A 16,545-nucleotide genomic window follows, 5' to 3' on the forward strand; every position below is an offset into this window, starting at 1 on the left:
AAAATTCACTATTTCTACTTATTTGTATCTGATGTCTTCAATGAAATCAGAGAAAATGTCATCTTTTGTCTGAAGATGAAGTGAAATCTGTAGCTTAGGTTATATACCGCATAATCTGGAAATTGGTAGCACTTAACGATTGACAAAGTATATGGTATGCATTGCACTTCAAATACAATAATAAAATATATTCATTTGAAGATAAGCGTTCGTCAGCACTCAATAGCATAATGTTGAAAAATATAATAAAACAATGATTGCATCAATAACATAAACAGTGCGCTATTGTAACTTCACTTTTTATTTGCCGTTGAGGGCAATGCACTGTGGGTATACTTTGTTTTCCGCGCATGCGCAATTCACTTTTTAGTTGGATTTCGGCAGAAAATGGCGTCGGCTAAGTTCCTGGAGGAAGCTCTTAGTACAGATGTCGATGAATCAGCAGTCAGTGCCATTGTAGGTTCCCTTGAGACACAGTTGGTAACAGCAGCACCCCCAGTTACCAGTCAACAAGGTGTATCAGCGACAGTGAATCAAAATCACGTGAACAGTGCAATTGCTAATGGGAGCACAGTCTCAACACAAAAACATGGTGTTTCGAACGGTGGCTCTGAATCAGTGAATATTATTTTAAATCCAGACTCTAGTAAAACTATTGTCACTACTGCACTTCCAAGTGGAAGTCTAGTGACCTCCAATGTTGTTAATACAGTTGTGGCGCCTTTACACGGCGCAGTCCCTACCAGTGGGTTCATGAACCAAGTCTCCACCAGTGCGACCCAAGCTAATTTAGCTACCCTAACAAAAACTCACGATGCAGTTAAAATTGTGTATCCAGCAAGTAGTCAGACATTAACGTCCAGTGGTGGGGTCAATATAAATAACAGAGTCTCTTTTCCTACACAGACGGTTGCCACACTTCCTAATGGTAATTTAGGTCTTACAACATCTCTCCAATCTCAAACTGTTTTGAATGCTGTCACATCAAGTGTTCAGAGTATGGTGTCGCAAAGTCATTCCCAACCCCATACAAACATTACAAAGCAGATTGGTAGCGTGGGAGTGATTGGTGTTGAACAAGGTAAAGGGCCTGGAACGGCTTTAGTTATTAAAACAAACAATTCAGCTGTGACGCAAGGGACAGCTTTAGCTGCTGGTGTTGTGTCTGTGCCGATGACTGTGAATACTACAATGACATTGACAGGATCTCATGTAAATACTGGCGGAACTGCTACAACATCGGGTGTGTCAGGGGTAGTAACGTTAGCAAAACCTATTTCTCACAGTGTAGGAACTTCACAAACAATGGTAGGAAATCCTTCGACCACACTTTTACCAGCAAGTGTGCAGATAGTAAACGTTAATGCCGTAAGACCTGGCGCACCGACCCAACCAGGGCAGAAAGCCTTACCTCCAAGGGTAGTGATTGGTGCTCCTCATATGGTTGGTGCTAGGCCAGGTCAACCTGGGGTAAGCATTGAGTATTTTCCATTTTTTAATACTCATCAGATTCAGTTCAGGTTCATATCGTGGTTGAGAATTCTCCCCATTATGTATCTATCCTCAGTAGAACAACTTTAATGATTGAATTATGGAAAGTGGGGAACATGTATGCTGCTAATTTTAAAATGCATCAATTTACAATGTAGTATTTGTTTCCTTGTTGCCAGTAATGTCAATGTGAAGTAGTTTATAAAAATTGGTATTTAACATATAAAAGCTGGATGATTTTCTTTGCGTTTGTTTTCATGAAATTTTATTGTCTAGTGTTGGTTTTGTGAGCAATTAATGGTTTAAATGGGAAATCAGTACGAGTGGCGTTCAGACTGGGTCCCGCCCCCACAGAGGGCGCGAGCGTACGCACGCCTGAGAGGCGGGAACGCCAGCATGATTCAAACAGTCGTGGAACGTGTTCTAGTGGAATTTGTCTGTTACTATTCACTCACTATTCGGCTACTTTTCATGTTATTTTTTGTTCACACACACCGTTAATTTCAAGTTCTAAATAATATTGTGTGAAGTTCTCTAAAAAACAGGTTCAATTGAAAACACTACCTGTATATATACTTTATTTAAGGTGAGGGTTCTTAATTCCAGCACATCTGAATGTGATCCCTTCTCATTTTCAGCAAATAACGTTACAAACACTCCAAGGTCTACAACCTGGGACCCAAGGTCACCTGTTGTTAAAGACTGAAACTGGACAATACCAACTTTTACGAGTTGGGCATGTACCAACTACGCCAGCTACTCTCACGCCTAATAACAGTGCTTCAAATATCACCAGCACAACTACTTATCGTCTTCAATCCGTCCCTGCTGTTGGTAACATTGCATCTGTAAGTATAATACCTGCCTGCTTCTTATTAAGTGTGCTAGGTTTTGGTTATCTGTTGCCATAGTATGTAGGGTGGAAGTTTTGTTTTGTTTTTAGAAAAAGTAAAACAGTATTTTATTAGTGTAATTCGTTGGTTACCATCACAGAATTTATTGAGTAGGAAGTGCTCGTTACTTACCAAAATGCTGATTATTAGATCCTATGTTAATTTTTAAAAGAATTATCAGTTAATGAATTACACTCCCTGAATAAGAAAATGAGGGACAAAAAAATATTAACACAAGAGCATTTGACATTTTAAAATTTGTGAACATACTATTCATGTGACATTTCATGATCAAGAGAAAATTTTAATGGTTCAGTATCTTATTATTGTTATATCTGATGAAAAGAAGTTTATGTACGATATGCCTCATTTGGAAATCTTCATAGTTCATTGGAATGTGGAATAATTTTTCTTAAACTTTATTAATTTAAAATTTCTGCTCTGTAAATTAGAAGTCAGAGATGTCTGCAGGGGGCTCATGACAAAAATTTTTATGACAACAAAATTGTTATGTCCAATTTAATTTTTGGGGTCGAGGGATGTTGAGGAAAACAAATTAACCCAAGATTTTTAGTATATAAACATTATGGCATTTGCTGATTTGAAATGATTGAATGATAAGATTTATCAAGTTTTACATCAATGAAACACTAATAATTCCTCTTACCCTACCTCCTAATTTAATAATACTGCTAGATACCATTAAGTTCATTGTAGTATTCAATTTATATTTCATTTAGCAGCATATAATTTCATTCAACAAATTTTTTCATGGTAATGTGTAGTAATATAAAGATTATGCTTGTTATGAGAGTGATCTGATTTTTTGGGAGATTCTTATCTGTTAAGAACAGCCTCGGAAACCTCAGAAATTACATTCCTGCCACTAAAACTTTCATTTCTACCATTTTACTGAGGGTCCATGTCTCACTTTAGTTTGATGATGTTGTAACAGCTGTTATTTTTTTAAATTATGGGAAGGTTACCCACATTATTATGTATTTTATGAACAGGAGTTTCACTAAGTAACTTTGCAGTTTCCACATAAAATAACTGATTTTTTTCAACTAGTTTCGCTACACTGTAGCATCTCCAGGAACGTATAAAGAAAATATTCCGTTTTCTCATATATATATAAACTCGTCATATATTTGTATTTTATGTTTCTATGGGCAGTCCCATTGTTTATGAATCTTAGTAATGGTAATAATAATGTTTGTTGGTCCAGGGGATGTATAAGGCCTGTCATGACAATTTAAATACAAATGTAAATGTCAATATGTAAAATATTACATCTATATAAAGGAACAAAGCACAGAGTTTGTCATGATTCAAATATTCAGTAACACTGAAAATAAGTTTCAAGAAAACGTTTTTGATTTCGATTTAAAATTGACCTGTCTTTTGTCGTTCTTGATTATTGAAGGTAAATTATTTAATCGTTTACAGCTTATTCATATAGACCCTTTGCAATGCACATTTAGTGAGGTCATGTAACATTTTTACATAATGTAGTCAATTTCTTGTGTTATACTGATGAACATCTTAGTTAGTACTCAAATTTATTCTACATTCATGTGTTTTCATGGATATAATGGCTTAATACATGTATACGCATGACAAAGAAAGAATTTGTAATTGTTAAAAAAAATGTTGGCAACTGTCTTGGTGTCTTGCATTACACATGATTCTAATTTCCCATTGCCATTGAAAAGTTTCATATTCCAATCAGTAACATAATCAAATGAGATATTGCATTCCAGATATTCAAAATTTTTAACTTGTTCTGGGATCATTGTCAACAAATTATTTTGCTCATGTAAGTTTGTTATTTCTTTGCTATACATTAATTGTGGTTAAATTCAATTGGTGAAAATGAGATATTTAAAAAGATAAAAGTACTTCATATTTTCCATAATTTTTTATTTTAATTCACCATAACTGGTTTCACTTTGTTGGTGTCAACGTTATGCCCCCTCCCTTTATATCGACGTAGAAATATGACTTTATCTCTCCTATTCATTTGTGAAGCTCTTTAAAATGATTTATTATTATTATCAGGTAATCTACCGGCTAAGGTAGGTTTTTGGATGGACAAAACTAACAAATAAATATTTTGTGACTCCTAGCAAAACACAATTAAGCAACCTAGTCTACATCAGGTCCCTCTTCATCTCTGAGTAATTCCTATCTCCCTTCATCCCGTCCAACCCGATATCCTGTTCCTGCCCTTTCTTTGTTTGCCTAACTTTCTCCCCTCTATTACAGACTTCAACATCCTACTACATTAAAACCAATTACGGAATATTAGCATGTAACAAGGTGTGGAAAATTATTATTTTTATATAATAAATTTTTTATTAGCAATTGGGCTCTGTAAATTTAATGACAGATGGATTTTAAGTATGGATTGTGTATTCGACTAAATTTATCACATCAGGTTCCTTTCTTTCTGTAGAAAATATTTATCTTCTATCATTCATTGTGTTTGTTCAAAGAGCCTGACTCTGAATACCTGCTGTAAGAAAATGGATTCTACTCTCTACTTTTTAAGAGCATCCCAAAAGTAATATTATTAGTACAAAATAATGCAAGTCATGTAGATGCTGCTTTTTTACAATTTGATTTGTTAGATTGACATTTTCTTCATTTGTGCAGCATGCTACGGTTACAGTTGCTGCAACTACACCCACCACCGCAAACATCCCACAAAACCAAAGTCCTGTCACCACGTCTCAGAATGCAAATTTGCAGGTATGTATCTATTATATTATAAAATATATTTGGTTAATATTAATGACTGAACATTGGCATTTGCCATAATAATAGCCAATGTTTAAGATTTCACACAGCATTACATCCATTGTATTTTCATATTTAAGCACAAATTAGCTGTATGTGTTTTTGTGTTTATGTATACACAATTAACCTTACCCACCTATTCTATAGTGACATTAGGGAAATTCAAAAGAATGATTACCATTTTCTCTTGGGTATTTTATGGTTTTTTGTGAGAACACAAACCATTAATACGTACTTCTTACCATATTGAAAACCTCTTGCCCCTCCAAAAAATATAATATATGCAGCTTGAAATGATTAATTATCCTTGTCATGTATATATTTTTTTAAATATGAGATACTTGTTTGGTTTTATAAATCAAGGGCACTGCATTATTCAGGAATGGTATGTGGGTTATTTATTTAATATATATTATTTTTGGGGCAAGAACCCATTACTGTTGTAGGCATTAGGCTTAAATGTTTAATGATATTTTGAACTTCTTGGGTCTTGGTTATTATAGTTGAGATACACTCTCTTAATCTGACCTCAAAATGATTGATTGTGAATATCTGGGACTACAAACTTCTTTGGACAATATTTTTGTGATATGAAATTTTTCTCAGTGATGACCCCTGAAAAAATAGACCATCAATTGTTTGAAAATGTTAACAGAATTGACCCTCATGGAAACTCTTATCTAGCCTATTTTGACTCCTGATGTTACTTAAAGTGGTCAATTAATATATCTAATTACTTAGCTTCATCTTCCGTTGGTGAAACTTTTAAAATTGCCACAGATTGATTAACTACCTGCTGCACTACCATTGTTAAGAGTCGTGGGTTTTTTGAGAGGTTATATAATATCATATACATTAAGGGCTTTAAAAGACAGTCAGTGTTTCTCTTTAAGTTAAAAACTATTATTAATACAATTTTAAAAAGGTATTATTTATGAATTAATTTTCAAATCTTTTGTGTGTGAATAATTTTCCCTTAATTGTAAAATAGGATAGATAATTTGTGTTTCATTAATTGCCATGGTGTGACAAATTGGATGAAAGGTCTTGAGAGCCCTTAAGATAATTTTGATAAATAATGATGTAAAAACATATCCATAGAAATCAGACTGAGTGGGTCAAGCAGTAAGAACTTCCTATCTTTATTGCAATAGCCATGATAATCTATTCTTTACACATATTCTCTTTCTTCTTCCTTGATTTTGTCTTCTTAGAATTTTAAACTAACATTATAAATTAATTTTGACCTTTTCTAAGCGTTAGAGGTCTTTTGTATAGAGATCGCGATTTTTCAATTTTAATACTCTCCCATCACAGAATGGAACTTTATTATTGAGCAAAATATGATAATATTATCATCCTGTTAACAATTTGGGTGTCGTTTTCAGTCTAATTCTTGACATATCTCAGCCCTGCATGATACAATGTCGCAAATAGAAGGAATCTCCTCTTCTCTTCATCTGCAATTTTTCTCTGCATATATTGTGTATAGAAAAATGCATCTTTACATTTTAGATGCATGAACATTCTGCCTCTCATCATCTGAGTTAGCATTTGAAATGTGCAGATTATCAGCATTGCTTAAGGAATAAGGAATTATTTATTTTTCTTGATTCTTGTCCAAATGAGAATCAAGAATGTGGTGAATAACATTTTATCACCTGATGAAGTCATACTTCCCTACTTAAATTTAAGAGCTCACAAAAGGCTTGTTAAAGGCAAAAATATCTATTCTTAATAGACGGAGAAAAAAAAAGTTGAAACTATGCAGGCTAATGTTGATTTCCCATTAGAAACAATTCAAAAGATCTCAGTATCTCCAATAAGGATATTATTAGAAATCTTACAATATTTTGCCTTGGTGAATATTTTGGCAACTTGCTTAATGCTCTCACGTATGATTCATTTCAAATCATCTGGTACTTGAAAAATGAGAGTGATCCACTCTGTTCAGTTGTTAGCTGCAATGAACATTTATTGAGCATGATAAGACAGACTTCAATGTTTATCTTACTATGGCTGATATGTGGAAATGGCCATCCAAGATCATGGTGTAGTTACAATAAAATTTATTATGATTAGCTGGTCTAGTCATAAAGTAGTTTTTGGATGAACAGAGGCTCTACATGCATACATTTTTTCAGCCTCACCTTACATGACATAACCTGACTTCTCGCACTACAATAAACTGTTCTTTGATCCCACATATATACCTCCTCAGCATGCCGATCCTTTATCTACTCTTACCTCACCTATTCCTCCATTTATTTACAATCTTCATCATTCCACCGTCAATCAAAATGCTTTACATCCACCTTTCCTGCATTCTTTGTATTCTCCTGAATAACCACCCTCCTCAACCAAGCCTAGTACTTCTTCATTGATTTCATCCATTTAACCTTTACCATTAGTTTCCACACACATACCTCCAAAGTCTCCAATCGTGCACCTATCATCTTGCTTCCACAAACTTGTTTCTGCACCCTAAAAATCACTCTCCTTATTTTTTTGATAATCATTTCTTATCATCCTTAATCAGTGCCTCTGTAAACAACTCCTTACGCCTACTTAAAGCTTCCCTAATATTTCCAATATATGTAACCTTTTTCGCCTGCTCTTGTATATGGCCTCCAATTCTAACATTTAACTTAGCCTTCCTCTTGCTTGAAAGTCACATGACCTTTGTTTTGTTTATATTTCTTTATTTCTCAATTTTATTAGAGTGAGATTGAGACTTCTTAGTCTCTTCTTCCACCTAGCCACTGCATATTACATTGAAGACAATTGCTAATACCCCCAAGCTCTACGTTGAGGAAAATCTGCCTAGGCAGGTATTGAACCCATAACCTCAGGGTTGGCAGGCAAGCATGTTACCCCACTGCCACTGGGGCCAGCATCTATTCTCATCCCATACCTAAAGCACTAACTTTCCCATTCGCTCAGCAATGCTTGCAACTCCATAAGGTTCTTTCCAATGCACTCAGCAGTGTTCTTTCATTTCGGCCTAAAAACACAGGTGACAATGAGCAACCCAGTCTAACCCCTCTACCTAATGCTGCTCATCACAATTATCCTACTGAAATACACCTGTGAAGATAGAGACATGCACAGGTTGTGCATAAGTTAGCTATTCTTCCAGTCTGCTCCTATCTTCCATAATATATTTATTTATTCTGCCCAATTAACTCTATAAAATACCTTTTTGGAATCTATGAAACAAACAAATACATCCTGCTTGTGCTCAATTTTCCTTTCTATTAATGATCTGATTGCTGCTCTAGCATCTGGTGTACCTCTCCCCTTCCTGGATCCAAACTAGTTATCCCATCAGGACAAATTCCAAGAAAGTCCCAAAAATATCACAGTTGATGAGGATGCCTCGATGGCTTAACTTTCATATGGGAACTAATACTGATCTAATAGTCTTTGGGGCTAATTCTTTTCTTGTGCATGCTGTGAATCAGCCCACAAAAATTCTTCTTTCCAAGTTTACCTAAACACTTAACTAGCTCGTGGCAGTTTCGTCTAAACTCACAACCTTGTTTGATTTAAATTCCCTGAGTGTTCTTTCTGTCTTGTAATAAATTGGTCGTAAACTATTCGCATCTACATCATATTCTCTTTCTATGTCTAAACTTGCCTCTTTAACATCTTTACCATGTAAATCCTCCGTATTCTTTGTATCTCTTTTGAAACTTTCATTGTTCAATTAATAATTTTCCTGCTGCACATTTTATGGTGCATGATTTCTCCCTTCTTACTTCCTGATAGATCTTTCACTGCAGCAGCCCATTTCATCCTTCCTTGGTAAACTCACCAGGTCCTCGCGCTAAGTCTTCTATCGCTATTCTTTTACCCTGTTTGCGTCATGCCTTAGTCTATTATTTTTCTCTTAAGTCCATTTTAGTACTTCCATTTCCTTCTCTCGTCTATCATCCCTGAAATTCATGGCTTCCTGGTCCTTTTCCCATCAACTGTTCATATTGTTTGTCTTGCAGCAGATAATATCCCTTTTTTTGTATGTTCACATCCTTCATGTGTTAGAACTTTCCCTTTGTCCTCACTCATAACTAATAATAAGTTTTTCTTATGACTAAGCTCAGAATTCTCTTGCATTTGCCCCATTTTCATTTCCTGTTTTTAAACCGATGTACTTTGCCTTACCCTCCCATGGCTACAACCTTGATGTGGTGGAATGGCTTTTGTGTTCCAATGATCCCTAGAGCTATGCTGGCTGGAGCTATGAAAATGTATCCTGTTAGGGTCACCCATGCCCAATATGGCGAAGGTTAGGATCCAGTCGAAAGATAGTCCACACAGCATCTGTTACTCAGTGAGGTGGCTGTAAAAGCCCAGTGGGGCTGCCATTGAGTGATGGTGTCACGTTAAAAGTACTATTGAAGAAGGGACTCAGAGAGTTAAAGGTACTATTGAAGAAGGGACAAATATGGGACTCAGCCTAATCGGCTGCATGTGGCGCCTGACAGCGGGAGAGGCAGGGCTTCCATAGTTGTCACCTCACGAAATCCTTCCAAAGCAAAATCAACAGCAGCAGCACCGAAGACGCAGAAGAAGACCGAATGAATTAGAATAGGAACTTGGAATGTTCGGACAATGTTAAAGATTAGATAATATAAAGCTAGAAATGGGAATAGGAAATATAGATATTTTATGGCTGTGTGAGGTAAGATGAAAGAATAGCGGGATTACTGGAGTGATAATTATAGAGTAATATACAGTAGAGGGGACAATAGCCTATGAGGGGTTGCCATAATATTGAATAAAAAGGTAGGAAGAAGCATTGGAAACATAGAACAAGCAACAGATATAATATTATTAGTAGAGATAAAAGCAGAACCAACTAACTTGGTAATTGTTCAGGTATTCATGCCATCAATCAATTATAAGGAGGAAGAAGTTGATAGAATATATATGATCAGTAAGATGACATAATCGTGTGTGTTCCTGTAGAGAATCATTTGATAGTGATGGGGGTTGTAATGTAATGGTAGGCAAAGAAAGAGGCTCCCAGGTGACTCAGAAAGGTATCAGTTAGATTTTATTATGGTAAGGCACAGATTAGGAACAGTGTCATCAATTTGCACAGTTTCCTGGGAGCAGATGCGGACTCTGAATGCAATTTAGTACTCATGAAGTGAAGCATCCGATTCAAAAAGATAAGGCTGGTGGGGGCGGGTTAGGAAGTAGAATTTAGAAGCATTAACTGGAATGACAAGGTAGGAGTATCAGCAGGTTGTAGAGAAAATCATGAATGACGAAAAAGAGCTGAGTATTATCGAAGAAAATTGGAAACATATCAGAAAAGGGATGTCGAAAGCCACAAATCAAACTATTAGAACTATTAATAGGAAAAAAACATGGAAATCATGGATGAGATGAATAGGAAGACAGTTGAGAAGAGGAAATGGAAGAACATCAATATAGTTAGGTAGAAGGATGTACAAAGAATTAAATAATGAATTGATATGGGTAAAAAGTACTGCGAAAGAAACTCGGTGGAAGATGCAGTGCAAGCATATGGAAAGTTTGCAGAGGAAGACGGAAATTGATGTGCTATACAAAAAGGTCTAAAAGCTATCAGGAATTAAGAAGGGAAAATATGTGCAAACGGTTAGAGATAAGTCTGGTAAGCTAATAGTTGAAACAGAAAATATCCAAGGGAGATAGAAGGAATGTATAGAAGAACTGTATCGTAATAAAAGAGTATCTGTTGTAGATGAAGATAGCTTAGGTACAGGCATACTTGATGATGAGATAGAAAGGGAGATTAAATCCAATAAAGCCATTAGGGTTGATGACATTCCTATGGAACTACTGTAAGGTTTAGGAATATGCGAGAGGAAGTCTATATGGACTAATTCGTAAAATCTATGAGAAAAGAATCTGGCCAGAAGAGTTGTTGAGATTAGTGTAAGTTCCTATTCCGAAAAAGGTGAAGGCTACTTCATGTGAGGAATACAGAACAATTAGTTTGATTTCGCACACAGGTAAAGTGATTCCCAGGATCATCAAAAAAAGATGGGGAGCAGGGCAAATGACTACTTACGGGGTAATTAGTTTGAGTTCAAGAAGGGGAGAGGCACTCATGATGCCATTGCAGTAATAAGATTGCTGATAGGGAGAGGAATATAGAATACAATTAGGATGTATTTGCCTGTTTTTTATGTTTCGAAAAGGCTTTTGATAGAGCAAATTGGGGAAAACTAATGAATAAGTTGCAGAAAATAGGAATAGATATGAGGGATAGGAGACTAATCCACAGCTGCCCCGTGGGCTAGGTACTTAAGTTGCCACAAATTGTGTCAATATTTGGGTCTGGCATAGTTTTGGGATAAAAAGTGAAGTGGTTTCCTCTCACCCCCCTCGGTAGTTTTTACATGACAATTACTGAACTTGACTTCAAATTAGGGTCAAACGCCTTTGCTGTCACCTCACTAAGGAACACATGCTGCGCAGATTTGCTTGTCTGGCTCTTACCTTTTGACCTAATTTGTATTGGTGGCCCCACCCTTAAGAATTATAATTTCTCCTGCGGGCATGCAAAGTTTATAGCATATGGGGAGGGTATAAGTATTAATAATATTTGTAAATTACTTATATGCAGATATATTCTGTGTACTGGATGAATAATATTCTAAATATGTTGACTGGGTGCCAAGATTGTGCCCAATTGTTAAAAATTGTTATTGAAGGAAGTTTTATTTCAGTGCCAGATATAAAGTTGTCTTAGTCAAAGACATTATTAATAGTTAAAACAATGTTTGTGTTAGTTAGGGGTGTCATAATATGTCTCTTTTATAGAAAGCTAAGAAATGCTACTTTTCAGTCTGTGTCCATCATAAACCCACCCTAAACAGTAAAATACCAATAAAGATAATTGCCAATAATTTGATCACTGACAATAATTTAAAATTTTTGATGAAACAAGTGGCATGAATAGGTATGATATGAAGGTATTATTGGTGATCCATTTAATGAGGCTGGTGAAGTGGCCATCTGTCGAATATAGGTTGGCTATACCAGCTGTATTTTATAGGAAAAATTCAAAAGCACAATATACAGTGCATTAATCGGCCGTTTCAGTCCCAAATTAAACCTCTTCGGTGCACTAGAGGTTAAATGGTTTAGTTGAATTGAGTTATTAAGTACATAATCTACATTTAACCCTCTTAGTGCTGCGTTCTTTCAGTGATGCTAGCGAAAAGTTTGAAGGGGAATTAAATCAAATGTATCATCTGAGGGAAAAAATATTTTGAAGCAATTTTTAAAGATATCCGCGTGCAGTTTTTTTTAAATGTTCAGTTACTGAATTGAGTAACATTTAGGAATGAATTTTACATTGTCTTACAAAAGAATTGTAATTATTTTATGTAAATGCTATTTTTATGTCACAAAGTTAACCAAAAGGGCATGGGAAAAATTATAAAAAATAAAGAATCACTTTTAAGTTACCCAACTTTCTGTCCTCCTCTGCAAAGGCACATTTTGTAGAAAAGTCTGTTGTTACAGGTGTTGGCTGGTCTTTCATCTAGCATCTATGGCTAAACATGCAAATGCTATGCATACCTCTTTTACAATTTATGCACATTGTTCGGAACCTTTTTCTATTTTGGCCCAAAATCCCACTGCAAACTACACAATTTTTCCTTTTTTACGTGGAAGTTGCTCCAGTCTGGCTTTTGATCTAATTTGAGGAGATCTGTAACACTCGTCTCCCAAGCTATTCCATCTCAAGAGATTCAATAGTGCTTGTCGTGTATTTAATGCCTTGTCATCATTGTCATTGGACTAATTTCTTTATACTTTATGAAAGAAAAAATAAAAACGTTTGTATTTTCTTGAAATCGCTCTTGATTCAACCGCACGCTTGCAAGGGGAAAACAGCACTGAAACTTAAAGCCAAAAGAAAACATCTTTCTTCGAATACTATTTACAATGTACTTCCCATCTCAAGGCAGTAAAAGATGCAGGCCCAATCAGAAAGAGAAACACAATCACATATCACATTACCAGGAGCCCAAATGATTACTTAGGAAGGAAGGCAAGGGAAAGCAATATGTTTGCGTAGTAATGCATTCACTTGCATTGTATAGCTGAAGTCATAGCTGTTTTTATCAAAACAGAGTCATCATAAAGTATTCAAAAGTGTGCAGAATTAAACAGAATAGTTTTTCAGTGGGATTTCAAAGTGAAAAGACCACTCAGCAAAAGAAGCAAGCATACCATTAGAATGAGTTCCCCACATGTAAATAGTTCAACATAAAAATTACTGTAAGATATATATCTTATGAGAAGTATTTAAAATTAAAATAAAAAACGTATTATATGAAGTAGAGATATCATTTTTGACAAAAGAAACAATACACAAGGTGCCATAAAATTCAATAAATTATAGCGATTTACACAATAGCTTACCTTTGAGCCAATAAAGCGGCCCTTAGTGCAGCCGCATTTAGAGGGTTAATTAAGTGCATGCTTATATAGGTAAGGAAGGGAGTGAAGGGAAGAGAATGTTTCAGAAAAATGCAAAATATGATAAATTTACTTTATTATTTATAATATTTTATTTGTTGAAGGGTATATGGAATAATGGGCAAAATATTTCGGAGTCAGTGTGACACTTTTTCAAACAGGAGTGATGCTAGAGCCTCCATCAACTGACAATGACACTCCATATGTTGGGTGGGAATTGAATTAATAATCTAGTTCAATCAGTAAGCCTGATAATAGCCTATTATTAATATAAATTAATTTAACTCCAAAAAGTTTGTTTATTTAACTGTAACGTGATATGTTATTATCCTAATTTTTAATCAATTAAGTTAGTTAAATTGTTTTAATTAAATCATTACGTTTTAAAAGTACTTAATAAACATTGAAGTTCAATTGTTACTGCATACTATAGTCTTGTGACAATACTCCATTTGTTATGGAGGGTTATTTTTGTTAAACATTTGTAACAGGGTGTATTACCCATTTAGACAATAGTAGTAGGTCAGTTATACAAGGTAATTTGGTAATAATGGTAAGTTTTATTAAAAGTATGTATTAAGTTAGGTTTTTTAATTGGGTCATTTACCTCTAGAGCAAATAGAGCTAATCTGTAAACGGTCTTATTTTTATGCCTTTGCATTGGATTATTTAGCAAGAATATAACATTAAAGGCAGTTAGAAACATCCACGCTCTAGGTTAGGAGAATCCTCCTTGTCTGGAATTGAACCTGTAACCTTTGGGATGACAGACAAGGGCATTGCTCTGCTACTACTGGGGCCCGTAAATTAATTTCGTTTCCAACATCTCTGGATACACAATCAGCTTTGCCCGTAGGAAAAAATGTCAGCCTTATACTCAAGCATATTTTATACAAGCACTTTTCTTAGTATAGTTGTAGCTTTTATATTGGTGATCCTGTTACACTTTAAGTTTGCCCTTCTCTTGACAAAGTTAGTTACATTTTTAGACCTTAGTGGTTCATATTCTGAAAGGTAAATATAACATATGAGATTTTGTATCTTACTTGGGCACCTGCAATGCCTAAAAGGGTTATTATATTTATCAATTTGGGAACTACTTGCAGAAGTATTAGATTTTCTGGTTGGTTTAAAGCTTGATAATGATTTATATGATGTTCTTAGTTTGTCCAGAGTAATTACTCCATTAATGTGAATCCTTTTTTTTTCAGCGAAATGCAACCGATTCTACCAAAGAAAAATGTCGAAAATTTTTAGCTAATTTATTGGAGCTTTCCAGCAGAGAACCTAGGTCAGTAGAAAGAAATGTGAGAACTCTAATTCAAGAACTTATTGATGCAAAAGTGGAGCCTGAGGAGTTCTGTGATCGATTGGAAAGATTATTAAATGCATCTCCACAGCCATGTCTTATTTTATTCCTTAAGGTAATGTAACAAATTAAATAAATAAAATTTGATATTGTTATAGATTTTTTCACATTACTTTTTCATTCTCAAGATTGATTGACTGTAGCTTTCACTTGTCTCCATTCAATGTGAGTTCTCCTGTAAAATTTGTGTTAAATTTGATTGTGAATATTATTTCCTCTTATTTTGGTCAATGTAGAGTATGAATGTTGCCTATGTGTCTTCACTATATGATTGTACTTATTTTAACATGTTTTATTTTGCAGAAAAGTTTGCCTTTGCTTCGGCAATCTCTTGTTACTAAAGAGCTTGTTATTGATGGCATTCGACCGCCTCCTCATACTGTTGTCTTCTCTAAATCTCCTTCTGGTGCCATGGTACCTCAAATACAGGTCAGATGTCTTAATCATACTTTTTAGATTACATTGGTTCTTTTTAATGAACATTTTTTTAAGCTGTTGTGTCTGTTAAATTTTGCTGGGTTAGAATTGATTTCTATACTGTTTCTAGACACAGATACGACAGCCAGTCTCAACTCAGGTCCGTGTAATGTCTCAGGTGAATGCCACTCATGGATTAGGTGTTACAACCCTTCCAAGGCCTGGTTCAACCATTCAGCACCGTTTAGTAGCTGTAAGTTCTTTCATTACTTTTGATTCTAATGGTTTTCTATGATGTGATGATCAGTTGGTTCCCACCTGATAGTAATCCCTTCCACTAATGATTTCATTTTGAATGTGAACCCTTTAACTCAAGGAAAAGGCTATGAGGGTAAAAGGTCTACTGTTCTGCTGAGTTGATTAAGAACAGGGGCCAAGAAAAATGGGGGCTTTGCTTTCATAATAGCTTCTCCTGAATATGCTTACACAGCATTCAACCCCTAGCTTAAGAAAATTCTTGCTGTATGTTCATGACATTCAGCATTTGTCTGATATAAGCCGTATATGTACAGGGTGCGGCGGTTATCTCTGGATACATTTCAATTTGAATTTCCCGCCATATCATATCTCCACTGGGGGGTCGCAATTGGCGTTCTTGAAAACTATATGCATCTAGTAAAGAGTCAAAACCTCAAAATGGCCGAGATGTTAAGTACAAGTGCGGAGTACAATCAAAGAGCCACTATTATTGACATTGTTCATGCTGGGCATTTGCCTAGTGGAATAGTTCAATTCTTTGGGTACCCAAGATCAACTGTTTACGATATTATGGCTAAGTATAAAGCATCGGAGAAGTCTGGAGAGGGTTTTGCTAACCCGGCGAGGAAACCTCATCAAGGAAACACATGTCACGAACTGCAGCAGTTATCAAAATGGCTCAGGCTCTGATTTCTGAGGGTCTGGGGCAATTGCTGAGGAAATTGTCATCAGAATTGAATGTTAGCGAGCAAAAAATGTGTCTGATGGTAGAGAAGGACCTACAATACAAGTCATATGCAATGAAGGTGTGATAGATGCTGT

The 16,545-nt window shown here is 35.4% G+C and overlaps 1 protein-coding gene across 2 annotated transcripts in view; it reads left to right on the forward strand.

Annotated features, from left to right (window-relative positions):
• Positions 1-387: 387 nt before the first annotated feature.
• The window catches only part of LOC139692282 (transcription initiation factor TFIID subunit 4-like), a 45,602-nt gene continuing 29,444 nt past the window's right edge, over positions 388-16,545 (forward strand). The window contains exons 1-6 of one of the 2 annotated variants that reach the window (XM_071590366.1): positions 388-1,470; positions 2,130-2,339; positions 5,043-5,138; positions 14,891-15,103; positions 15,352-15,477; positions 15,596-15,718. In XM_071590366.1, the coding sequence (XP_071446467.1) occupies positions 388-1,470; positions 2,130-2,339; positions 5,043-5,138; positions 14,891-15,103; positions 15,352-15,477; positions 15,596-15,718 (1,851 nt within the window). The remainder of the gene's footprint in view (positions 1,471-2,129; positions 2,340-5,042; positions 5,139-14,890; positions 15,104-15,351; positions 15,478-15,595; positions 15,719-16,545) is intronic. The other variant, XM_071590367.1, reaches the window with a different exon arrangement.

Source organism: Hetaerina americana, unplaced genomic scaffold (genome assembly GCF_022747635.1).
Source record: "Hetaerina americana unplaced genomic scaffold, ioHetAmer1.1.p SCAF_4, whole genome shotgun sequence".
Taxonomy (NCBI): domain Eukaryota; kingdom Metazoa; phylum Arthropoda; class Insecta; order Odonata; family Calopterygidae; genus Hetaerina; species Hetaerina americana.